The sequence below is a fragment of the Chiloscyllium plagiosum genome, unplaced genomic scaffold (assembly GCF_037043375.1).
Source record: "Chiloscyllium plagiosum isolate Xiang-an unplaced genomic scaffold, Cpla_swu_hap1 HiC_scaffold_8, whole genome shotgun sequence".
Lineage (NCBI taxonomy): Eukaryota > Metazoa > Chordata > Chondrichthyes > Orectolobiformes > Hemiscylliidae > Chiloscyllium > Chiloscyllium plagiosum.
This window is the reverse complement of record NW_028270146.1, coordinates 48714326-48739902: the sequence shown is the minus strand read 5'-3', so window position 1 is coordinate 48739902 and position 25577 is coordinate 48714326. Positions and strand designations below refer to the sequence as shown.

The window sequence follows — 25577 nt, the reverse complement described above, 5'->3', positions numbered from 1 at the left end:
GTACCAATCTGGCAATTCTAAATTTTTTTAAAAAGTGTAAGTCACGAGCAGATACACTGAATAATGCAGCTAAACATAATTACAGAAGTTCTCACATATCCTTGACCTATTTAGGGTTGTTTCTAATTAAGGTGCTGTTCTCCCTTGCTGGGGTATAGCTCCCAAGATCCCAGGCACCTCCAAAGCTTTACTCAAGACAGTCTTAAAAATAAATTTCATTTTAGCTGGCTTTTCAATTATTCAAGGATTGGGAGGCAGAAGCAGTGGTGGAAGAATAAAGAGCAGAATTATTACAAGTGAACTCAGTCATATTGGTGCCAACATTGACCCAACCATGCTTCCAGTAAGAGGTCATGGATAGCAATCACAAGAAATTATTGGCTTTCATTCACAAAACTAGAACAAAATAAAACAAACCTAATAATGGTATCTTTCTTCCTCTGACATAAAATAACTCAGGACAGATAAGAACATGAATTTATGGCCTTCGTAATCTGTACAACTCAACCACTCACTGTACAAACTGGAAAAGCAGATGCTCATTCTGGGAAACTCCCACACATCAAAAGGACTCGAATAAAACCAAAATATGGCGGATGCTGGAAATCTAAACAAAAAAAAAAGCGCTGAAAAAAAACTTAACAGGTCTGGTAGCATGTGTGGAGAAAGAAACAGAGGTATTGGGTTGAGTCCGATAAGACTGTTCTTCAGAACTCTTCAGACACAAAATGTTAATTCTCTCCACAGATTCTGATAGTTTGAATTTTCCTAGCACGTCCTATTTTATAATATAAAGTAATTGCTCTACTTAGACAAAAACAATGGATCTTTCAGATTGATGGGACTTTAAAAAAGCATTTTATTTATCCACTGAAATCATTCCAGGCAGATTCAGTGAACAACATGAGAAAAGAAAAATGTGTAAGTTAGTGTCTTATTTTTCAGACAGGCAGTCATTTTGTACAAATATAAAAATGATATTTTGTAAAGATACATCACAGACACTTTTGCCATAATGATTAGTTTATTAACATGTTCACCAAACAACATTCTATTCATTTTTGGATTAATTGGAAATCAGAGCTGACTGACGTATTTTAATCAACTTGATAAGTTCTATTCCAGCATTAAGTGTACAGAACATTCATTAACACATTAGTAGATAGACTGTGATGTAAAATGACAGTTTTGATTGTTCCTGCGATTAAATATTTTCCCAACCATCATGTCTCCTCTCTCAACTAATAAGATTCCAAAAAGCATATGATTTATCAGTATTCCATAATGCTCTGCAGTATGAAATGGAGCGTAAGGAATTGCTGAGATTTAAGGTTCAACAAATTTTGCACCAAGATAGAACTTTAACTTAAAGCCTTATATTGAAGGCAGGATGCTGATCTGTGTTAGCAGCTTTTTTAACCTTAGGCAGTGCAGCAATATTCAAGCACATCTTCAGACAAGACTTAGTTCTCAACTATTAGCTATGAAAATGTTCCAAATAACAAATATATTACAGGAAACTAATTGATAAAATATAAATAGCCCCTTCTCTAGTTTTACAAATTGTTCATCTAAATTCAACATATTGCCCCTCATTGAGTCTTTTGAGTTATTCATCAATTAAGAAGGGTTGATATCAAAGCTGGCATGATAAAAGTAGTATTTGTGTATGCACTGTTGATAGATATTCAATGGGCCATTTGGTTTACATATACTGAAATACCAGCTTTAGGTGAATTACCAGCCTATACTGTACAATATTTATCTTTTGCTGGAAGCTAAGTATTATACAGCTAGTTTGATGCTTTCCTGAACACATGTTCAAAATTAAAAAGATACAAGACTAAATAATAGTCTGAGGTCATCTTATCAAATACTCCTTAAAATTACAAACTCAATCATAATATACACACACAGGGAAGCTAATGTCAAGTTGAGAAATAAGCGTCTCTACACAAAACTAACTGATTTTATGTTGATTGTACAAAAATACAAAGTGATACCACCAAGCATTTTTATAACACTGCAATTGAATATTCTGAAAACATTTTTTGTAATAATAATGTGCCAAGGTAATCTCAAGTGCATTGATATAAATGCCAAATAAATATATAGCAACTGATCTTAGCATAATTTAGTACACAAAACGCACTCAAAACAAAACATTTGCTGCTTGTAAAGATTTGTCAATGTTGCAAGGTTAACTGAGCTGGGTACTTGATAACTACAATATATGGGTTATACTGTAAGTGATGTTATCTATTTTTAAAACTCTAAATCCTCAGTGCATTTTGTTGCTGGGAACAGTTCCAGCAGTCTTTCAGCATGAAAGAAAATATCTTGTTGGGATCAATATTCCACATGCCTACTATACAATGTATGTTTTGCACATTACATGAATTTGTCTAGAGGCTAGCTAGTTGTGTATACTACTTTCTTATATCAGGAATGTAATAAATTAGAAAACATTTTTAGATCCATAACACTTGTAATACAAAAGGAGATATTCCTTATACCCGTTCAACTTCAGTGTTTCAAAATGAATGCCAGTTTGATCATTATAAAGTTATTTCTGTGCTACATTAAACCGCCTGAAGTTACCTCTCATTTTTCTAGCAGTCCCACCTTTAATACAGCTGTGCATCAATTGAACTGATAATTTATTTTTCACCTCAAGAAACTTGAATGTACATAGACTAAGCTGAAAGTCACACAAACCTTATCAAGAGTAATTGCTATTTAAGGCTCATTTGACAAATATTTCTTCTCAGAGTGCTATAACATAAACAGATTCACATTTATTATTGCTTGGTCTTTGCTTAATAACACATTACAAAAAGCTTACATTAATTAGGAAGTAATTCAGACAGTGGTCAGTGTCCATTCTGTCCAATAAAACTCCAATTTTAAATGCCTGAAACCAATAAAGCAATTATTTATTTATCCTTGATCAATATTTTTCACAACTATGTTTAAATACACTCAAAACATTAATTGAATGCAAGTGAAGTAACTTGAACACTAGCAAGAGGCTGGGTATTCTCTGATGAGTGATTTGCTTCCTGGCTCCCTGAAGTCTCTCTAAGCCTACAAGGTACAGGCAAAGAATGTGAACCATAATTGTTAATGCCTGAATGGCTGCAGCTCCTAGAGTACAACATTGGCCAAAAAAAAGCAGTCCTTCTTTTTATTACCCCATACAATAGTTTAAATACTCTCTTCACCATCATTGGCATATGCCAGATGTATAGTATATTATTCACTGGGCACACTGCAGCAACTTATCAAGGCTTCCTCAGTATCACTTTTCAAATTGGCAAACTCCAATACCTAGAAGGTGGGTACAAGGGAACACCATAACCTCAAAATCACACACTATCCTAACTTAAGCATCTAATCTCATTATATCATTACCATGGTGTCAAAATTCTGGAACTTCCCATCCATCAATATCATGGGAGCAATTTCACCACAACACTTGAACAAAGTCCACTATCCCAAGAGTAAGTAGGAATTGTCAATAATACCCATGTCTTAAGACCTACTGTTTTAGAAATCACTGTGTTACACAAAAACAACAGGTCTAGCAGGATAAGGCAAACAAAGTAAAGCTGCTCCAGCAGCTCATGGTACAAAGACTGGAGCAGATCACAGATTTAAAGCAACAAGAGAAATGGAAGGGGATGTGAGGTGAGCTTTTTTTAAAACACAATGTGTGAGAATGGATTGAAACTTGTTGAAAGGATTTAGAAGTGGAGACAAGATTTCAAAAATAAACTAAAACTAGTTGGGCATTTGAAGTTCTCCTGGGTTAGAGTGCAAATGTAACTGACCTAGATTGTTCGACTGAGTACTGGCATGAACTCGATGGCCAAAGGCCCACATTTGCAGCATAATGATTCTGGCAGCATTTACCCTGGATAAAGGTGTCATAGAGATGTACAGCATGGAAACAGACCCTTCGGTCAAACCCGTCCATGCCAACCAGATATTCCAACCCAATCGAGTCCCACCTGCCAGCACCCGGTCCATATCTCTCCAAACTCTTCCTATTCATATACCCATCCAAATGCCTTTTAAATGTTGCAATTTGTACTCGCCTCCACCACTTCCTCTGGCAGCTCATTCCATACACGTACCACCCTCTGCATGAAAAGGTTGCCCCTTAGGTCTCTTTTATATCTTTCCCCTCTCACGTTAAACCTATGCTGTCTAGTTGTGGACTCCCCCACCCCAGGGAAAAGACTTTGTCTATTTATCCCATCCATAACCCACATGATTTTATAAACCTCTATAACGTCACCTCTCAGCCTCAGACGCTCCAGGGAAAACAGCCCCAGCCAGTTCAGCCTCTCCCTATAGCTCAAATCCTTAAAAGTCTTCTCTTAACTCTTTGAAGTTTCACAATATGTTTATTGCTCATCCCTAACTGCCCTGGAGAAAGTGTTGGTGAACGACCTCTAGAACCACTTCATTCCTTGGGGTGTATGTACACTGATAGTGCTGTTAGGAAGGGTGTTCCAGAATTCTCACCCAATGATAGTGAAGGAATTACAAAACAGTTCCAAGTCAGAATGGTACGTGGCTTGCAGGGGATCATGTTGGTGTAGGTGTTTCATTGCAGCTGCTGCCCTTGTCCCTCAATTGGTAGAGATTGTGAATTTGTAAGGTGCTGTCAGAGGAGCTTTAGCGAGTTACTGCAGTGCATCTTGTGGATGCACAACTGCTGCCATTGTGTTAATAATGAAGAGAGTAAGTGTCACAGATATTGTCCACTTCTTTCTGCATTTGAACACAGACTGCTTCAGTATCTGAAGAGTCATGAATAGTATTGAAAATTGTGCATGCATTGCACCCTTAGGAGGGTCACTGAGCCTAGGAAACTAACATGAGGAATTTTTGCAGGGATGTTCTTGGGTCCTGCCTTGAAGAAGTTTTCCTCTTCTCTCTACAAGAATCTCAGGGAGTCCCTCTCCCACTGCAACTCCCAGGTCATTTCCTACTCTATGCTACTTTCTCCCCACCCCCACCCTCCTCTAGCTTATCTCTCCCCCACGCTTCAGGCTCTCTGCCTTTATTCCTGATGAAGGGCTTTTGCCCGAGACGCCGATTTTGCTGCTCGTCAGATGCTGCCTGAATTGCTGTGCTCTTCCAGCACCACTGATTCAGAACTTGGGCTAAGATGACTGACCTCCAATCCTTAGTCTCCTTCCTTTGTCCTTTCCAGTGGAGGGATTTCCCCACCTCACCCCACCCCACACAATGACTCCAGTTTTGCAAGGGCTCTTTGATGCCATATTTGGTCAAATGCTGCCTTGATGTCAAGGGCAGTCATTTTCACCTCACCTCTGGAGTTCAGTTCTTTAGTCCATATTTAGACCAAAGCTGGGAAGAGGTCAGGATATCAGTGTTCTTTACAGAACTTAAACTGAACATCAGTGAGCAGTTCATTCGTTTGCAAGTACCATTTGAAAATATCATCAACAACCTCATTCACCATTTCGCTGATGATTGAGATTAGATCAATGGGGGAGCTCAGGAGAATGTTAAGATGGATCATGCACTCATTACTTCTGGTTGAGGATAAATGCTGTTGCTTCAGCCTTGTCTGTTGCACTAATGTGCTTAGCTCCCCTTCTGTTAGTTGTTCAAGTGCTTTAATTCTGTTAAAGTTAGACTGCCAAGGCATCCAACTTTAATTTATTGGATGTAATGAAACTTGTATCAAGAATACAGTAGCAGAAACAATTGTTTCATGTGGACTTTATATGTTGCTCATTGCAAGTTAGCACAATAAACCCCTTAACACTGCTACTAGAATCACAGCTCAGAATATACACAGATAACCTTTCATTAGTTCCAACTCTCAATAAATGTGCAAATAGGGTTACTAATATGCAATGTTACTCATGCTGCAGTCACTGGCATCTAAGTTTAAGTGCAATATTACTGAAGTGATTATGCTTTAAAAATTATCTGTCATTGGGAACTAGGTCATACATCCCCTGAATTTCTAAACTATTCACCTACAAGATCAAATCCCATTCACAACTGAATGGATAAACAATCCCACACTGTTTGGCAAGGTTCTTAGGCAAACTGAGCTTAAGCAGTTTCTCAAAACAAAACTACCTTAATTTGGCACTAAATTGCAAAAGAAAATGACTTTCCTACTCAAAAGCAAATACAAGGAGGCTTTGTGGTTTAGATTCCAAAGCACAGGGTACATTATTCTGCTCTTGGCCATGTAATACATCTGACTAGGCACTTTCTGACACTAAACCAAAGAATTCTACGCTACAGAACTTCTTTGAACACCACATAAATTCACAATATCAGATTGAATTCAGAGTTTACCAATAAATTCTAAACTGATGGACAGTCTGCTTCAAATGTAACTAAAGTTAAATAGCTATCCACAGGTCTGCAGCCTTTAGTTCTACCAGCTGTGGGTTGTTGCAGTGTGTTTTGTAAACAGGATATACTGCTGCCAAAATGCTGTGGTGGTGGGATGGAGGGAAGGAATGCTTAAGGTGGTGGATGGGGGTGCCAATCAAGGGCTTTGTCTTGAATGGCATTTAGATTCTTGAATATTGTTTGAGCTACCCTCATTAGGCAAGTGAAGAGTATAGATCAGAATGGTGCTGGAAAAGCACAGCAGGTCAGGCAGCATCAGAGAAGCAGGAAAATTGACATTTCGGGCAAACGTCCTTCCAAAACGTCGATTTTCCTGCTCCTTGGATGCTGCCTGACCTGCTGTGCTTTTCCAGCACCACACTGATCTAAACTCCGGTTTCCAGCATCTGCAGTCCTCACTTTTGCCCAAGTGAAGAGTATTCTATCACTCTTCCAAGGCACCTCACAAATGTGAATATGCATTTGGGAGTCTGGAGCTTAATGACTCACTGCAAAACATCTAACATCTGTTCTGATCTTGGAGCTTAAGTATTTATATAGCTGGTTCAACTAAGTTTCTTGTAAATGTAACCTGAGGATATCAATGATAGGGAATTTCACAACTGTAATATAGTTGAATGTCAAGGAAAGATGGATAGATCTTGCCTTGTTAGAAATACTAACTACCTGACACCTGAATGGCACAAACATTACTTGCCATTTACTAGCCTAAGCTGGTAATATGGTGGTATGGACTGCTTCAGTATCTGAGGAATTGCAAATGATGATTATTGTGAAATCATTTGGCAATATCCCTAATTGTGACACTATGATAAAGAAAAACATTGAAAATGGTCAGGCCTAGGAAACTACTCTGAGAAACTCCTAGTGTTCTGAATTTCAGATGAAATGCCTCAAACTACAACAACCAATTTCCTAATTGGTTGATTCCAACCAACGAAGAATGTTCCAAGATTGCATTGACTTAGTCTTTGAATCTACATCCAACAAGTACTCTCTGATTCAGGACCAGTACTCTCACCTCATTTGTTGATTTCCACTCTATTAAATATGTTCAGATCAAAGCTGTAAATAGGTCAGAGGTTCATAACCTTGGTGGAACTCAAACAAACCACTGACAGACTGGTTATTACAGAGTTAAGTGCCAATTGAAGGCACACTCAATGATGCAATTCCTGACATTACATTGGATTGAGAATACACTGATGGAGTGGTAATTAGCCAAATTAGATTTGATCGGTTTTTGGAGAGAAGACAAAAATGGTGAATGATTTGGAGGGCAGGTAATGCCAATGTTGTAGTTTCACTGAAACATCTTAGCAAGGGGCATGGCTAATTCTGGATGACATCTTCAGAACTAACACCAGATTGCTGTCAATGCTTATAGTTTTATTCATAATCTTTAGCCATTATATCACATGCAGTGGTCTGTAATAGATTAAAACTGGCATTTTTTTTAATTTCATAAGAGTGTGGGCATCATTGGCAAGATCAGGATTTGTTACTCATCAATTTTCCTTGAATTGAGTCACTTTTTAGGCCTCCACAGAGGACAGTTAGGAGTCAGCCACATTGCTGTGGGTCACATGTAAGCCTGGAGAAAGTGAGGACTGCAGATGTTGGAGATCAGAGCTGAAAATGTGTTGCTGGAAAAGCACAGCAGGTCAGGCAGCATCCAAAGAGCCAGAGAATCGACGTTTCGGGCATGAGCCCTTCTTCAGCAATGAGGAAAGTGTGCCAAGCAGGCTAAGATAAAAGGTAGGGAGGAGGGGCATTGGAAATGCAATAGGTGTAAGGAGGTTAAGGTGAGGGTGATAAGGTGGGGGTGATGGGGTGGGCAAGAAGAAGATTGCAGGTTAGGAAGGTGGTGCTGAGTTCAAGGGTTGGGACTGAGACAAGGTGGGGTGGGGTGGAGGATGAGGAAACTGGAAAAGTCTGAGTTCATCCCTTGTGGTTGGAGGGTTCCGAGGCGGAAGATGAGGCACTCTTCCTCCAGCCATCATGTTGCTATGGTCTGGCGATGGAGGAGTCCAAGGACCTGCATGTCCTTGGTGGAGTGGGAGGGGGAGTTGAAATGTTGAGCCACAGGTCAGTCAGGGTAAGGATAATAAATTGTCTTCCCTAAAAAAAAAGTTTAGTATGTGATGTTTGGGACCTCAGGAAAGACTGAGATGCACCATCCTCTTCACTCTACTGGCTAAAGATAGTTGAAATGCTTTAAGTTTCATTTGCACCGACATGCAGGCTCCAATCAATGAGGATAGTGACTTTCACACAGTCTCCTTTACTGATTGGTTTAATTTTCTTCTGCTATACTGTATATGACTAAACATAGCAGGACTGCAGAGTTTTGACCTGATCCACTGATTGCAGAATACTTTGTTCTGTCCATCACATATGCTATTTAGGGTACATGCCTGTGATGAGTGTGACACCAACTCATTCTAAGGAATATATGGTGCTGCGGCATATGTTCTCAGCTGATCAATTCTCTGGTTTGGTGACATGGTAGGCTGAGAGATGTACACGGCAATGAATTTACATATTGTTATTGAATACAATTCTGATGATGGTGGCCCAGAAGCCGCCTCATAGGTGCCCAGACCTAAGCTAAATTGAAATTCAGTGTGTAAAACAAACCTAAGGTAGTGTGGGGCAAACCGAGTGTTGGTAATAACACACTCGCAAAACCACCTGCATTAGTAGGAACGTCCTACGCAGGAGCACACACATAACCTCTGAACGCCAGCAATCTTAATGAATGCTTCGGCAAACCGTTACAGGTTTTACCTTTAACGCTTCTTTCTTCAAGAACTTATACGAACACACGTGATAACAAAAAAAGGAGAAACTCACCAACCCCCACACCACAAGTGGACTCCGACCGCACACTGATGATGTCACACGACATGCCCTTGGGCCAGTGATGATGACGTAATCGGTTCCACTTTGATTGACAGTTCGTGGTGTGAATGGGGTTAAAAGTAGCAGCCAATAGCAGTGCACTCTCGCCGCGCTATATAATCCAATGGGGACGTGTGGAACGCTTGGACACCAATCAGGGTAGCGTGGAGATAGGCTGAGGAGGGAAGAGCAGGCTGAGAATTAAACTGGTTTCTTAAAACAAAAAAAATCCTCATCATTCAGGTAAGGTTATTTAAAAAAAAACAGTTTAAACGCTATCCTATAATTTGCAATCTTTTGCTTCAAAGCTATTATGTATTTACTCTCAATGCAAACTCTAGCAAGATGCATCAGTGCAAATATAATAAATTGCAAAGCATTCGAAAAGGTGAATTAAAATAATTTTGAAATGAAACGAAACAGTCAACTGTAGTTGTACATTTATACTCCTCGTTCCCTACCTCTAAAATAATTCACTCGGATGCAATTTGGCTCCGAGCGTTCTCCTGAGCATTGACTGACTGATAAAGCAGGATTGAAGGAATTTTATTAGAGTTCATGGATTGTCTCTATCTTGATGAAAGTTTCCTAGGAAGTAAAATGCTTTTAATATTGGAAACTTCATTCAAATTTAATTTTTGTGCATCTAAGAGAGAATCCAGCAAGCCTGAAAGGATCAAGAACGGTATTTGTGCTAATCCATTGGTTTTAATCTGTAACATCTGGATTTTAACACGTAGATAGCTGCTGTACTTGAGTTGTCCTCAAATTTACATAGAATACAACGGGAAAGGGTCATGAAGGACGAGGAATTTACGTAATCGGAAGGTTATTTGAGAATCCAATAGTGTCTTCAGCAATACGGAAGAATTCTGAAATAATCAAGAGATTATTGTTCACTAATCCACAATGTCGGAAGGGCAAAAGTATTAAAAGCTCAATGTCAAAAATCTATTTTTTTCAAATAAATAAAATCACGAAATCGTAAATTATTTTCGGAGACCGAGACCTAGAAATGAAAGAAAAGTGTCTGAAAGATGCTAGAGACTTTGCTGTTATCGTCCAGAAGTTTACTAACATCATTTGTTTCAAGCACTATACAAATTTCGGTTAACTTGTTCTCGAATTAACGGTTTATAAAGCAGCTTTCTAGCTGAATAGCGTGTTTTTTTAATAGCCGCAAATGGGACTCCATTATATTTGAAGTGCTGGGACCAAAACTATTCAAAGTCCGTCTTTTAAAATGTGATTTCTAAAACTCTTGTTTGTGTTCGCAGTAAAGTGGTTACCATGCCATTCAGCAATAGTCACAACCTTCTGAAGATGAAATATTCCGGGAAAGAAGAATTCCCGGATTTGAGCCAACATAACAACCACATGGCTAAAGTCCTGACCCTGGAGATGTATAGCAAGCTGAGAGATAAGCAAACCTCCAGCGGATTTACCCTTGACGATGTCATTCAGACTGGGATTGACAACCCAGGTAAACCCGTACTGTGAGCCATCTGCTTTCCTCCGTACAGAAGCGTTGCTCTACAAAAAAACATTAAGAAATTAATTGGGAAATGTATACTAACCCCGACCTTATATTGGTTGTGTTTAAAGCCTGCCCTGACGACCCATTACATAATTGATTTGGATCATTAATTTAAAATCGAAACACTATTTAAAGTATGCTTCTGATTTTTAGCCTCTAGGTTGTTAAGCATTATTGAATTGGATTATACCTGCGCGGCAGCGACCTTCTGTGAAGAGATAGTAGATGGTACCCGGGATATGATCCGTCTTATGCTTTCATTTCAATGTAGTTGTGATTTTCCCCCTGCACCTCTAAATGACCGCGTTCAAGATGAAGAGATTATACCCAGAAGAATGCTCTGATCTGAGCAAACGCAACAACCACATGGCCAAAATGCTGGACATTGAAACTCAAGTCCAATCCCATTGGCTTTACTCTCGATGATTTACAGAGATTGATTACCCCGGTAAAACTTTTCAATCGGCTGAATGAGTGGCCAGTTCCTTCACTAATCGAGTTCCACTCGATTGTCTTAGTGGCCCGGGTGATCATTTTTGGCGGATGCTGCGTGACCTGCTGTGCTTTTCCAGCACCACTCTAGTCTTGAGTGATTTTTTTTTTCTTGTCTGCTTATAAATTCGCTATTGTCAAGGAACGTAAGACCAATCCTTGTATATTGCACGACCGTCTCGATGGTTTCTATATCAACGTGTATACCTCAATTGAAGTAAGCAAGTATTTTGGAAGACTTGATGGTCAGTATTGCAATCCAGTTCTAAGATTGGAAAAAGTTGTTCTCAATCAGAAAAGCTAAAAGCAACATATTTCTGATGCTACAGATTACTTTTAAAATTCATTAAAGTGCTTTTTTTCTGTACAGGTCACCCATTTATTATGACAGTAGGTTGTGTAGCTGGTGATGAAGAATCGTATGTGGTTTTTAAGGACCTCTTTGATCCAGTCATTCGGGATCGTCACGGTGGCTACAAACCTACTGATAAGCATAAAACTGATCTTAACCATGAGAATCTCAAGGTGAGGGATCTCTTCCTAATTGAATTTTTAAAAATTCATTTGTGGGATGTGGATGTCGTTAGCTGGCCAGCATTTATTGTTCATCCCTAGTTGCTCCTTAAGGTTGTGGTGAACTGCCACCTTGAATCTCCTGTGGGTTGAGCACCTGTGCAAGTAATACAATGGATTGTTTTTAACATTTTAAGAGTAAATGAATGTAAAATTGCTACTATACACTTTCTGACCTGGAAGGATTTTAACTGGCATTACATAGATACTTCTACTAGGCTAAATGATTGTCAGAGCATTTGCTAACATTATTTTAATGTTGTGCAACCTTGTGAAGAATCTATTGATTTCAGTTTTGATGCTACTTTTTTAACATCGAGAATCGCTGCCTGGAGGAATTTTTGTAACTTGCTATGATGCCTTTAATGGGACTGGCAAGGCTTGACTTGTGATCTCCCTATGCTAGTTTTAACAAATGATAGTATTACTGAGAGGTATTTTTGTTGAATCTTTTTATTATGCTCATCAGGACATACCGTCATAGAGATGTACAGCATGGAATCAGACCCTTCGGTCCAACCCCATGTGAAAGAATACCAATGTAAAAGTGTTCATTGCAAAAAAAAATTATTTTAAAGGAAAACTTTCTCTATCTCCGCCATTGTTTTACACGGAAATTAAACATTTAAATTGCCCTCTTGAATTCATTTGTTCACCTTTTTCAGCATTTTCTATAGTCAAGTGAGACCATTAGAGTATTCTGTGGATGATTAGTAGAACTGCTGCCATGGAGAATGTATATACACTGCCTGTTTCAACTTAGTGAAATAGCTTACACCCATTCTGATACCATTCTTGGAGTATTGCTTTGACCAATTTTTTAAAAAAAACTTGGCAGTTAACTGTCAGTCACCTAACTGGTGCATTCTCAACAGCAATGCCTTTGCTAACTTCTTAACCAGCCAGCATGTACTTCCCATTCAATATAAAATGTTTTCCTTTTTCTTTTGACATTTTCATTTAATACACTTGAGTAGTACAAGTTACAAAGATTTTGATAAAATGTCCAACAATACTACAGCTCAACACTAGCTGTGATTAGCTAGTATTAAATGGAACTAAAAATACTTGTCTTGATATCGTACCATACATGACCGCCGACCATACCAGAAATGTTCGTTTATAGCAAACTAGGTACACTTGACATCCTGTAGTGTAGAAATAAAACAGCCAATTTGCACGTGGCAAGAGTTTGCCAATGGCAGCATGACTATGATCAGAGTGTTTTTTTTTAACCCACTCAAATACAAGGGACAATTTTCTCTCTCTCTCCTTTCACAAGAGGGTCCAGGGGTCTTTGTTTCAATGTGATAACAGAAAGGCTTAGAAAGTTGAATGTCTTTCTTTTCTGAAAGAGGACAGCTCTAACAATGCAGCATTCCCTCTGCTGCATTGGTGTCAGCCTGTTTCTACTGAAGGAGAATGCAAAGAAGTATTCATGCATAAAATGAGATGTACATCAATGCATTGTAGGACAATAATCAAATTAGGATTGTTGTTTTTTGCAAACTTTATATTCAAGGAAAACCCTTTTTCTGCCTCCTCCTATTGCTCTGTGTGGAAATTAAACTTTGATTTTATTTGGTCATTTTCACCACTTTTTTTTTTATATTTAACTGAGATTACAGACAGTATCCAGTTAAAGGTATTTATGTATTGCACCTTTTCATCTGAACGCCTTGAGCAATTTAGTTTTTAAACTTGATCTACTTACTTGGAGTTATTTATTGAATGAACTGACATTGCAAGTGAGTTTGTATTCTGTCATACTGCTGTTTTTAGGAATACTTAAGCCCATTTGGCTACTTGCCAATTTTAATGCTAGATGTGAAATTGTATTGCTTTTCTACATGATTCAATATAACTGCTGCCAAATAAGGTTATAAGTTGGAAAGTGAGCAAAAAGCCTAGCCAAGCTGGCATTGCATTCCCTTTTTGGTGGATTGTAATTAAGTCTGGTTAATATTGAGGTCACTTGCATCTATTATTCCATTTTTAATAGATTAACAACCCACAAAGGAAGAAATAAATATGATTGTGTTTGTTTTAAGGGTGGTGATGACCTAGATTCCAATTATGTGCTGAGCAGCAGAGTCCGCACAGGTCGCAGTATATGTGGCTTCTGCCTTCCCCCTCACTGCAGTAGAGGGGAGCGTCGTGCTATTGAGAAACTCTCAGAGGAAGGTAAAGTCAAATGGATGATGTCACTGAATTGCTTAATTTTATCTTTAATATTTAATCTGAACCATCAAAGGCATTGGAAAATGTTATACTTCACAAATATCATCTAAAACCAGCATTGAGCTCAATTATTTGATAGTACAGTCTATAATTAAATTTACTCTAGTTTTTAAATTATCTTTATTGTCTTTTAATATTCATTTGCCCCTACCCTGGTGTTTCTCTATTGTTTTCAAGTTCCAATGCTGGTGTGTTTTTTTTTCAAAAATTCTACATTACCTTCTGCCCAAAAGTTAAAGCTCCTACTAGTTGAATTCAGTCAGAACATGAGTCTTGCATGAAATGGGAACTGGAATAATCTCTCCTTTTTCAGTATACTTCCTTAAACACTTTTTTTTTCAAGCTAAGAGCAGCTTCTGGCAAATCTAATGCTCCACTTAACTGTAAATACTACATCTGAAACTGTAACCCACATACTTATCCATTTATGGAAGAGAATGACTGTGTACTCTGTGCTTGTGACCTCTTGTTTCAAACAATGTGGATTTTAAACACATTGGCTGTTTCATTCCAAGAATTAATGTATATGAATGTAATGTTAACTGTGTGCCTTAAAACCAAAAGAGGAGAATATTCCTCTATATGTAAAAAAAAGTCATTCTTTCCTATAAAGAAAGATGTTTAAATGTGTCTACTTCAATTGCTTGAAAACCCAGTAAAATTTGAGCTGTCACCAGATAATTATTTCCTCCTATCTGGTACAAGTGAGTAATATAAAGGTCATGGGCTGAAGTACAAATATAGCATGAATGGGTGAATAACAAGTTCTTGGTGCTGCTGACACTCCCTGAAAGCAATAATGTAACTGACTTATTGCCAAAGCTCTAGGAATCATGTGTTTCAGTTTATAGCCTACAAAGTTTAAATGAAATCTGAAAAGCCCTGAATATTTACTTTACACTATAATCCCACGACATAGCTCAGAAAATGAAAAAAGGAATGTTTTATCAGTCTTCTGCAATTTCTTAAAATTGCTTTTTTTTGATGAAATTATTTTATGACTTGCATAATTGCAGGAATCTCTTTTTGGCTTCAACTTTGACTGAATTATTCAAAATAGAACTGACGAATTGAGGAAAAATTACATTGTACCCTTTTATATTCAGGTGAGGTAACCTCTTGCTACAAATGAAGGTTAGCAAGCTGGTATCCTCAGTTTGTTTCCAGCTCTTCCATTTTTTTCAAATCGCTGCTCATATGCTAAAGAGGGATGTGGATTCCTTCTAGTTCTCAACACCAGCATTGAGACAATTTCTTTCAGCAAGAGTGACGGTAATTTAATTAAGTGGCAGGTTTGCAATTTTGTTTAAAAATGGAAACATACAGCCTGAACTGTTTACACTACCCTTCACATACTATCCTGGAGTGGCTTATAATTAGGCTGGAGTACACACATACAGCACATCAGGCTGCAGATAACCTGTGTGGGTGGGAACTACACCTACCTGAAGCTCAATCATCATCAACACTGACATTTAGGATAAAGTGGGGCTTCCTAGCATTGCTTTCTTTCAATTCTGGCCATCGCAGAACCTGGCAAAGCTTGGGAAACTATGCTTATCAATATTGGGCATGGCTGCTTTTGTCAGGTGATATAAATGTGGCTCACCTTGGGGGTCATCTCCGTAAGTGTGACTTTCTCTCCATTAATTTTAAGCAAGTTATTGAAACAACTGAGTTGCATTGAAAGATTCTGCAATTGTCAAAAATTCAGATCAGTGATTTTCTAACTTTTTTTCTGTAGTTGCTAGATTCTTTTTTGACAAATTGGGTTAAGGACAATCCAGCAATTTTCTACAAATACATTAAGGGCAAAAGAGTAGAGAGAAAATAGGGCACCTTGAAGATAATCAAGACCATCTGTGTAGAACTACTGGAGATGGATAAGATACTAAATGAGTATTTTGTCAATACTTACTGTGGATAAGGAAGCTAGAGAACTTGGAGAAATTTTATAGTGATATCTTAAGTATCCTTATTACAGTCGAGGAGATGCTTGTCGTCTTAGTGCATAAAGATGGATAAATCTCCAGGACACACTTCTAGAACTTTGTGGGAAGCAAGTGAAGAGATTGCTGGCCCCCTTGCTGAGAGATTTTTTTATCAATAGCCATGGGTGAGATGTTGAAAGACTGGAGGCTTTTTCTGGACTTCAGCAAGACCTTCAAGTTCTGCATGGTAGACTGGTCATCAAAGTTAGATCACATGGAATCCAGTGAGAGCTAGTCATTTGGACAAAATTGGCTTGATGGTAGTAGACAGAGGGTGGTGGTAGAGAGCTGGTCAGATTGGAGGCCTATGATCAGTGATTTTGATCCTTGTGGCAATGTTGGGACAACTGCTTTTTTCCTATGAATATAGGAGGAATGGTTAGTAAGTTTGTGGGTGACCCCAAATGGGTGATGTAGTGGACAGTGAAGAAGGTTATTTCAGCAGAATGGGACCTTGGTCAGATGCGCTATTGTGCCAAGAAGTGGCAGATGGAGTTTAATTTGGACAAATGTGAGATGTTGCATTTTTGATAAGACAAATCAATGCAGGATTAATGATCGAACCCTGGGAAGTGTCACCAAACAGACCACTGGGTGCAGGTTCATAGTTCCTTGAAAGTGGAGTTGCAGGTTGACACAGTAATGAAAAAAAAGCATTTGGTATACTGCCTTTATAGGTCAGTGCATTGAGTATAGAAGTTGGGAAATCATATTGTGACTGTACAGTCATTGGATAGGCCACTTTTGGAATTCTGCATTCAATTCTAGTCTCCCTGCTATAGGAAAGATGCTGTTAAACCTGAAAAGCCAGGGCTGGATGATTTGAGCAAAAAGAGAGACTGAATAGGTTGGGTCTATTTCCCCTGGAGCATCAGAGGTTGATGGGTGACCTTGGAGGCTTAGAAAATAAAGAGCTATGGATAGGGTGAATAGCCAAGGTCTCCTTTTTTTTTTTTCCCCTGCCAGCATAGGGAAGTCCAGAACGAGAGAGCATAGGTTTAAGGTGAGAGGAGAAAAATTTTAAACTGATTTGTTGGCAACTTTTTCTGAAGTTGGTACATGTATGGAATGAGCTGCCAGAAGGATTGGTGGAGGCTAGTACAATTACAGCATTTAAGACATCTGGATGGGTATATGAATAGAAAAGGTTTAGGGGGATATGGGCCAAATGTTTGCAAATGGGACTAGATTGATTTTAGGGTATTTAGTCAGCATGATGATTTGGACTAAAGGGCCTGTTTCTGCGCTGTACAACTAACTGGAAGTACTCAGACTCTCCTCTAAATTAAATATTATAAACTTGTGAACCCCCTTGGATACAATGCCTTCACTTTTAAGGAAAAAGGGCAACTACATTACATTGGAGTGAAAAAAATGCTCACTTTTCATTGCAGAGTCACTTTATCCACAGCAAGATCCTGAGAGGACTTCAGCCTAGGAACAGCAGAACAGTAAAAGTGTAAGGGGACGGTAGTGAATAACTGGGAAGTATACTATAGTGAGCATGGAGAACAAAGCAAGCCTTTGCTGGCTTGCTTATCCTCAAACATGGCATCCTATACAATCATACACCTGTGTGTTGATCCTCTATTGTAGAATTCTTGAAAGGTCTGTGCAGGAGTCCCCAAGGAGACCAAAGATTAAGAACCATGGGCCTAGATACATTAGATTTCACTTTTGAGAGTAAAGCAACCTTTCTGTTGCCCTGCAGTCTCTGGAGGTATCCCTGCTGTTGACTATCATCAGGTTTTTACTGAAACATCTCTCATGACTCAAGACCAATTCTGCCCAAATTAATGAACTTTAGGGGAAACCTGCTTGCCCAAGCTTTCAAAATTTGCATCATTTGGTCCCTGTAATCTGTGTTTGTTTAATTGACAGCTGCACATGTTTTCATTTGATTAAAATGTAGCCTCTCCAAGCCCAATATTTAGTCTTCTGAATAAGAGTTAATGGCAGTCATTTAATCTTTTATTTGCCATGTCTTAAATAACCTTGATATTTTGCTTAATTTTCCTTTTTCTCATTTGAGGTTTTGACTTAACAATGTAATCAAGCCAAACTGTTAAATTTGGAAATTCTCTAGTCTAATTTAAGTAATTTTTTTATTATTATTAATAATAATAATAATAATAATAATAATTTATTCACTAGCTTTGGGAAGTCTGGATGGTGAGTTTACTGGAAAATACTACGCCCTGAAGAACATGACTGACCAGGAGCAGCAGAATCTAATTGATGACCACTTCCTGTTTGACAAGCCTGTGTCTCCACTGCTGTTGGCTTCTGGGATGGCACGTGATTGGCCTGATGGCAGAGGCATCTGGTCAGTTCTTGGTGGGAATCGAGAACTAATGAAATGCTTGCTTATTTGAAACTATTTCATCTCTTTTGAATGCTGGTTGCTGAAGCACTGTATTAATAGTTAATGTACTGAATGCAGGGTGGGTTTATCAATTTCCGAAGTAAAGTTAGCCTAAAGTGCTTTTTTTTTTAAAATTAACCAGCAGCTAGTAGTTTTTCTGTCTCTACTAGCAAATAACTGTGCAGTTAGAAAGTTATACAAGCCATATTGAAGTGGAGGACAGTTTGGGAGAAAGTTCAGCTTTCTGCAAAGATGGTCTGGAAGGGGTTGCTGTTTGGACTTTTATTTTAGAAGCTTACTTTTCAATTGGCTTGCATGTACATGCACTGTATAGCCATTACTCATTGTTAGGTTTATTATGCAGAAGTCGGTGTTTCCGCAATGTAGTCTGTTTCCTCCTTTTGGTCACCAACATGGTTTAATTTATTTCCGTAGTTTAGTTGGAAAGAACTTTGTATTGGTAATTAAACCAATACCAGTTCCTATATAATAACCTTGCAAGTGTTTATGGTGGATTGTGTAAAAGTGAGTTTAGGCATTTTACAAATTTTGAATACTAGCAGGTGCTACTGCTTGCCTTCCTCTTCTTCCCTCCCCCCAACCGATGTTGCAAACACAAGTGCAGACTGTCTTCACGCAATGCAACATAACACTCTCAAAGAAGGTGGTGTCTTTGAATTTGTTACAGAATATATTGGTTTGATTCTTTAAAACAAATATATAACTTCTGCTAACAATAGATTGGACAAACCAACTTCTGCCTGATAAGACACCAGGACTTGAGATCCAAACCAACACATGCAGAACTTCCATTCTTACTTTTCTTTAAGTGTTGGCTGTAATCTTCCAACATTGCCTGAATATGAGCAAGTGCTAGAAGACCAGAGAAGTGCACTCTAAGGGAGTAAATATAAATCCACAATTTAAAGCCAGTTCCTTTGCTTGCAAAAGTAAGGAAATTATGACAAATGTGTATCTAAAAAAAACACTGGTTTGGTCTCATTGGAATATTTGTGTACACGTTTAGGTATACACAAGTTGTGGGATGTGAGCATGGCTGATGAGATCAGCATTTCTTGTCCATCAATATCCCTTCAAGAGTATCCAAAGCAACTGCATTGTGGTTCTGGGTCATGTGTAGCTAGGCAAGACTAGATAATGATGCAGATTTCCTTCCCTCTAAGATATATTTGAGAACCAGATGGGTTTTTACAGCAATTAAGTAGTTTTGTGGTCATTGTTGTGAGTAGCTTTCATTCCCTATGTGTTTTTTTTAATGTGACAATTAAATCTCTTCCAACTATCCTGGTGCAGTTTGAATCCATGTCCCTAGGCATTACTCAGGGATTCCAGATTATTTGTCCAGTGACATCACTCATCACTACCTGAAGGACATAAGTGCATTGGAGAGGGAACTGGAAATATTTGAGATTCTGGAATGAGCAATATCAGTTGCACAATTAAATTGGAGAAGCTGTGGATGCTTTCATTAGATGAGCATGCTGAAAGGCAACTTGAATTGCAGTATTCAAAATTATGGAGGTTGGTCAGTAGATGGGCAGAAATGATTCAATTGGCTGAAGGGTTGAAAACTAGTGTCAGTTTTTAACCTGATTGACATAAGAGCCAGACATGAGTTTTTGTTTTGTCTTTAAGCTGCAAGTGGCTAGGATCTGAAATACACTATGGAGATGGTGGGTAGAAATTTAATTGTGGCTTTCTAGAGGAAATTGGACAATTGTGAAGTGAAATTAGCAGGGCTACAGGGAAAGGACAGATAAATGGGACTAGCCTGGAGCTCACATGAATGTGACAAGTCAAATGTAATTATTTTAATTGAGTTTTTGTCGAATGCACAATATTTAGTTGTGACTGTATACACTAGCACTGACTTTAATAAATTGAAAATTACTGATTGGTTACAAATTAATCAGTTTTCTCTTTTTTTAGGCACAATGACAATAAGACTTTCTTAGTTTGGGTAAATGAAGAAGATCATCTTCGAGTCATTTCCATGCAGAAAGGTGGAAATATGAAAGAAGTCTTCACCCGTTTCTGTACAGGGCTAACAAAGGTACAGATCTGTACCATTGGGTTGGTAAAAGCCAAAAGCCTGTGGTGGTTTTTTTTTTTGAATACATTTTTGTCTTTTCAAAATTCTAGATCGAAAATGTCTTCAAAAACAATAGTCGTGCATTTATGTGGAATGAGCACCTTGGCTACATCCTGACATGCCCCTCTAACCTGGGAACAGGTCTCCGTGCTGGCGTCCATGTGAAGCTTCCTAATCTCAGCAAAAATGAAAACTTTGGTGAAATTCTGAAAAAGCTGCGACTGCAGAAACGTGGTACAGGTAGGTTGATCTTGCCTAGAAAGTACATTGTTGCAAAGCCCTGAATATTATACAGTACATTCTAGCAATAAAGTGCTAGACAGATAATCCAAGGTGAACTGACCAAATGTAAGAATTTGGCACAATAGAATTTCTTCTTCAAACAAGTAACTCTTACAATCAATCATATTGGTAGAAGTTTTGCTTTAGAATTTCTTGTGGCTAAGAAACTCCAGGAAAGCTGTAAACTCCTTTACATTTACCAACAGTTGTGAAGGAGACTGTGTGGCAACAAATTCTATGATTCTGACTCTACCATGCTAGTGTTATTTGCAATATTTACTGGTTCACTGATGTGTCTGTGTCACTGACCTGTGGAGTTTCTCCAATTTGTTGTTCATCAGCACTTCCTGGTTTCCTGGCAAGCATTCATTGTGTTTCTAGTCTGCTGTTCCAGCTATCATTAAGCCACTATAATGAGATAGGGTAGCTATAATGAAGGCAAACTGCTGTCAATGTGCACATTGACAATCAGCCACAATCAACATTTACATGCACAATACATAAAATTAGGAAATAAGATCTAATCAGATTAGAGCATTGACATGCTGAAGTAATGCTTTCAGTGCTGAAACCTCCACTCGAGGGGATTTCTGTGGTGCATGTCAAGACTGCTGGTGGTTTGCATGCTGTACAAAACCCCAGTGACACAAGGACACTGCTATTAGCACACTAAAAATGGGTTGTTGGAGATGCTAGAATATAGCCAGCCCCTTTTTTTTTTAAATGGTTAGGCTGTCCACGAAATCTTCAATTCGATACCAGTAATCCTTAATCTCCATTTAACAACATTCTGACATCTTGCCTATGTTTGTCACTAGTCATTACAACATTTCTTTTTGGTGACCTTCCTCTATTATTATCTAAGCAATGTTCAGTGGCTTTATCTTGGATTTTGGAAGGCTGCTAACAGTCCATGAGAAATATACACTCCTAGATGAACTTGAAAGATTACCAAGTAACTCTCTCTGAAAGCCCTGAGAGGTGCACCATCTTGGATGGGCATCAACCGTGTGGTGGTATGAAGATGAAAGATGCCTTCAAGAAGACAACTAGCTTTTGAGTCATGGTCCACTGTAACTTGTCCAGAGCAGTATCCTTACCATCTTAGGAAGCAACTAGCTCTACAGTTAAGATCCTGCAAGCCTTTTTGAACAATATTAGCCACAACTTTGTTATCATGCAAGATCAGACTTGAATCAAGTTAATCTGAATTAGATGCCATGGGTTCAAGATCTGCTCCAGGACCTAATAGCCAAGGAACATGTATTCATGACATAATCAAACCAGTTGAACATCAACCTGCAAATCTTTTCAATGCATCCTAATTGCAGGCAGTAGAGCAAGAGATTCCAGGTAGCTATAATGTGATGGGAATGCAGTTGTGATGTTGGCTATAAATGAAAAGTTATATTGGAATTCACAAATGTGCTGATGGAGTTGGCCACTGCTCCAAGACTGGAACAGACAGGTTCCAAGCTTTTTAAAATGTCCTGTGCCAAGTTGGTTCTGGATTCCTCCTTGCTCCGTGACATTGTCCCAATTCCATTTGGCAGGCTTCTTGAGACCTCAAGTACTTTGTGCAAAATCCATCAGCCTTCTGCTGTAGCTTGCTCTTCACTTTGCCCTCCAGCTATGCTGCAGATTAATAATTTTGTTTTCTGGAATATTGGCATCTGTGATCTCATTTCCTGCATTCTGGCTGGAAGCTCATATAGATGTTCAAGTACATCCTGCGTCTCTGACATGTTTTAAACAGTGACCAATACCTGTGCCTGAAATCAAGTCCAGTACCTCCTTTTTTTAATCTTGAAACAACAAGATGTGGTGGAATAAACTTCTTCTAAATTAGTTTGTGAGACTTGGAAAATTAGGTATGAGGATGCCATCTTCAATGTTAGCATCCAATCTAACTGGAAGCTGCCTCCTGGTGCCCTTCTGAAAAGGCCACTTGTGCAACATACTGGCAGTCATATACATGTGTTTCATGCATCTTCTCTTTGACACAAAATTAATAATGAATCATACTGGCTATCCTTGACCATCCATTCATTTCTAAATTAATTTTTTAGCCAAATATGGATTCTAAATTTATTGGCAACTGAATCTACAACATGCATTTGGCAAAATGGTGAAAACAATTATTTTTCAAGATTCTGCAATTGTTGCAGAACACTTTGAGACTGTCAAAGTATGAATTGAGCACTCTTGTAAATTTTTGGTCTGCATAATTAGTGATTGATCCTTCAAGCACAAACCAGAGAACCATTTCAGATAAAGTGGATATAACAGTCACTCATTCCTAGAATTCAGATTGCCACCTGATTATTTAAGAATTGAGGTGCCTCCACCTCTTTTATGGAAGCTGGTTAAGATAAGTGATGAGAACTCAAATTTTTTCTTTTATTAAATGGCAAGTCCAGGATGGGGTTCTGTATCCATCTTTAAAGTACATATAAAAGAAGCTGAACTTTACAAAGTAAGACAGAATGCATGAGGTTTAGGTTGCTGTTTTTCCTGTTATGTTCTCCATGGTTGTCCTGACTAAAGGTTTGGAACCGAGTCTATCCAGGCACGTGAGACTAGCCCTTCCTTTTGGAGGAAGTCTGATTTGCAAGCTACCAGGCATCTGTGCCAGCACTGTCAGCTGAGAGCAGTGGTCACTGCTCTGACCACGAGTTACCCATTACTTGGGATTGAGAGCTGGGTTCAAGAGGCCAGACAGAGGGTTAAGGACATTAATGGGGCAAAAGTCCCCTTCTAGAAGGAGAGTGCCTCTGGGGAACCGAAAGAATATACATTCTGCTCACCTGCTGGGCCACCACATGGCAGTGGTCTTTCTTGACAGGCAAAATGTAGGTGATGGGATGAATCCTGTGTGATCATCTGAGGCATTTTGAAGGCTTTAATAGGCCCTTGAGCAGACAAACTACCCAACACCTTTCTGATGTCAGAAAAGCTGGTAGATGCTAGAAAAGCTAGCTGCTGAATTGTATGCATATGCCTTTAACACTTCTGGTGGGAGAGGATGAAGTCCATCCCTACAATGCAGCTTAGATTTACTGCTTTCAAAAGCACTTTAATGTCTTAAACAATTGCCTAGCTTGCTAGCAAACAGATGGGGGTGGGGGGGATCTACAAATAAAATGCTCAAGGAAAAGAACAAATATATGAAGAATCAAAGCTCATACCTTTGAGATGGGATTGACAGTAGTTTAGAACAAAGCCAATTTTACAAAGAAAGACCATTATTTTCTGCATTGGTGTTGGAAACTACTTGTACGTTGGTTGTTCGTGTCATCCTTTTGAGAGAGATCAGGTTTATCTATTGGGCCTAATTTGGATTCTGTGAATAAACTTAAACCAGTCTTTGGATTATCACTTGATTTGACATTCTTTCCCCCCCCCCCCCGCAGATCTAGTGTATGTAGTTGCTATTTTTATTTTGTAATTTTAAGCACTGTCCCAAGATTAAAGCATGATTCACTTCAGACTACATTACAATATTGGAAAAATACTGAAGTAAAAGTTTTTTTTTAGTCTTTTTCATTTCCTTTCTACATTCTATTTTTCCATGACACAGCTAAGCTTGTTTATTTTATGGATCAGTTTCAAAAAAACTGTTGAAAGGCTTTTGTGGATGTGTTGCTTTTGCAATTTGCCTGTGCAATTTATCTTTTAAAAGGAACTTGGTGTAATTTAAAACTTTTTTTTATTGCAATTGTTAATTAAATCCCACTTTTTGTTGCCTGCCTGTCTGGAATATTCACATCCTAAAACAGACAATGTATCTTAATGACTTTAAATTTACTTGAAAGGGAAACTGCTTTGTCTTTTTGGGTCAATTGGATTTTAGTATTTCATTACAACTCTAACTTAGTGATATTTATTGCTTTCTCATTGTTAGGTGGTGTTGATACTGCTGCAGTTGGTGGTATTTTTGATATTTCCAATGCTGATCGTTTGGGTTTCTCTGAGGTCGAATTGGTTCAAATGGTAGTCGATGGTGTGAAGCTGCTAATTGAAATGGAGAAACGCCTTGAAAAGCGTCAGGCTATCGATGATCTTATCCCAGCTCAGAAGTAAAGTCACTTTATCGCACAACTTCTAAACTATTCAATGGATATATTGTATAATATTATGAAAACCTCAAGATGCCAGTCTGGATTGGGAAAGTGTTGTCTTTAGGAAAATATCTTCCATAAATGTAGTAGTCTTCAAATTATAATCACTGCATTGTTATTCTGATGAATTAAAATGAATAAATATACTTTGGTCCTCACAAATGAGTGCATAGTAATTTTCTTAGAATCTTGCTTAAGCCTTTCTATGGGCCAGCTATTGTAGCTTGCATTTTTTTAACTGCTTTGGTGGTTTCAGTATCTCACTCCTAAGTTGTTTCCTGCTTAAATTCTATTTATACCAGGTCTATTCAAACAGTAACACACAAATGAGCCTTTGAATTTTGTAATTGGAGTAATTTTTAATGTTGGGATTAGATTTCTTCTGCATCATATTGAGTTTGACACAAACAGGTTTTTGTTAAAATGATCAATGGCTGTGTTATGCTCCACATGCCTTCTGCCATCCTACCTCCACTAAAACAATCCGTCCAACCTTCTACACCTTTCTTTTTTCTGCTTTGTGGCTGTCTAGAATAAACCC

General features: G+C 38.4%; 2 protein-coding genes across 2 annotated transcripts in view; one reads left to right on the top strand and one right to left on the bottom strand.

Annotated features, from left to right (window-relative positions):
* Positions 1 to 9308, bottom strand: part of trmt61a (tRNA methyltransferase 61A) — a 38692-nt gene extending 29384 nt beyond the window's left edge. The window contains exon 1 of the mRNA XM_043697504.2: positions 9274 to 9308. The gene's annotated coding sequence lies outside the window, so the exon portion shown is untranslated. The remainder of the gene's footprint in view (positions 1 to 9273) is intronic.
* Positions 9309 to 9412: 104 nt separating this feature from the next.
* On the top strand, positions 9413 to 25198 carry LOC122553543 (creatine kinase B-type). Its single transcript, XM_043697503.2, has 8 exons — positions 9413 to 9564; positions 10599 to 10804; positions 11721 to 11875; positions 13975 to 14107; positions 18310 to 18481; positions 20471 to 20594; positions 20684 to 20873; positions 24820 to 25198. The coding sequence occupies exons 2-8, from the start codon at positions 10612 to 10614 to the stop codon at positions 24996 to 24998; spliced, it is 1146 nt and encodes a 381-aa protein (XP_043553438.1). The 5' UTR covers positions 9413 to 9564; positions 10599 to 10611; the 3' UTR covers positions 24999 to 25198.
* The last annotated feature ends 379 nt before the right edge of the window (positions 25199 to 25577 follow it).

Bases quoted from the DNA above. Each gene is read 5' to 3' on its own strand.
- LOC122553543 (XM_043697503.2), top strand. From the start codon at position 10,612: ATGCCATTCAGCAATAGTCACAACCTTCTGAAGATGAAATATTCCGGG. The intron at 18,482-20,470 runs GTCAGTTCTTGG...CTCTTTTTTTAG, and splicing joins CCTGATGGCAGAGGCATCTG to GCACAATGACAATAAGACTT. The intron at 20,595-20,683 runs GTACAGATCTGT...TCAAAATTCTAG, and splicing joins TCTGTACAGGGCTAACAAAG to ATCGAAAATGTCTTCAAAAA.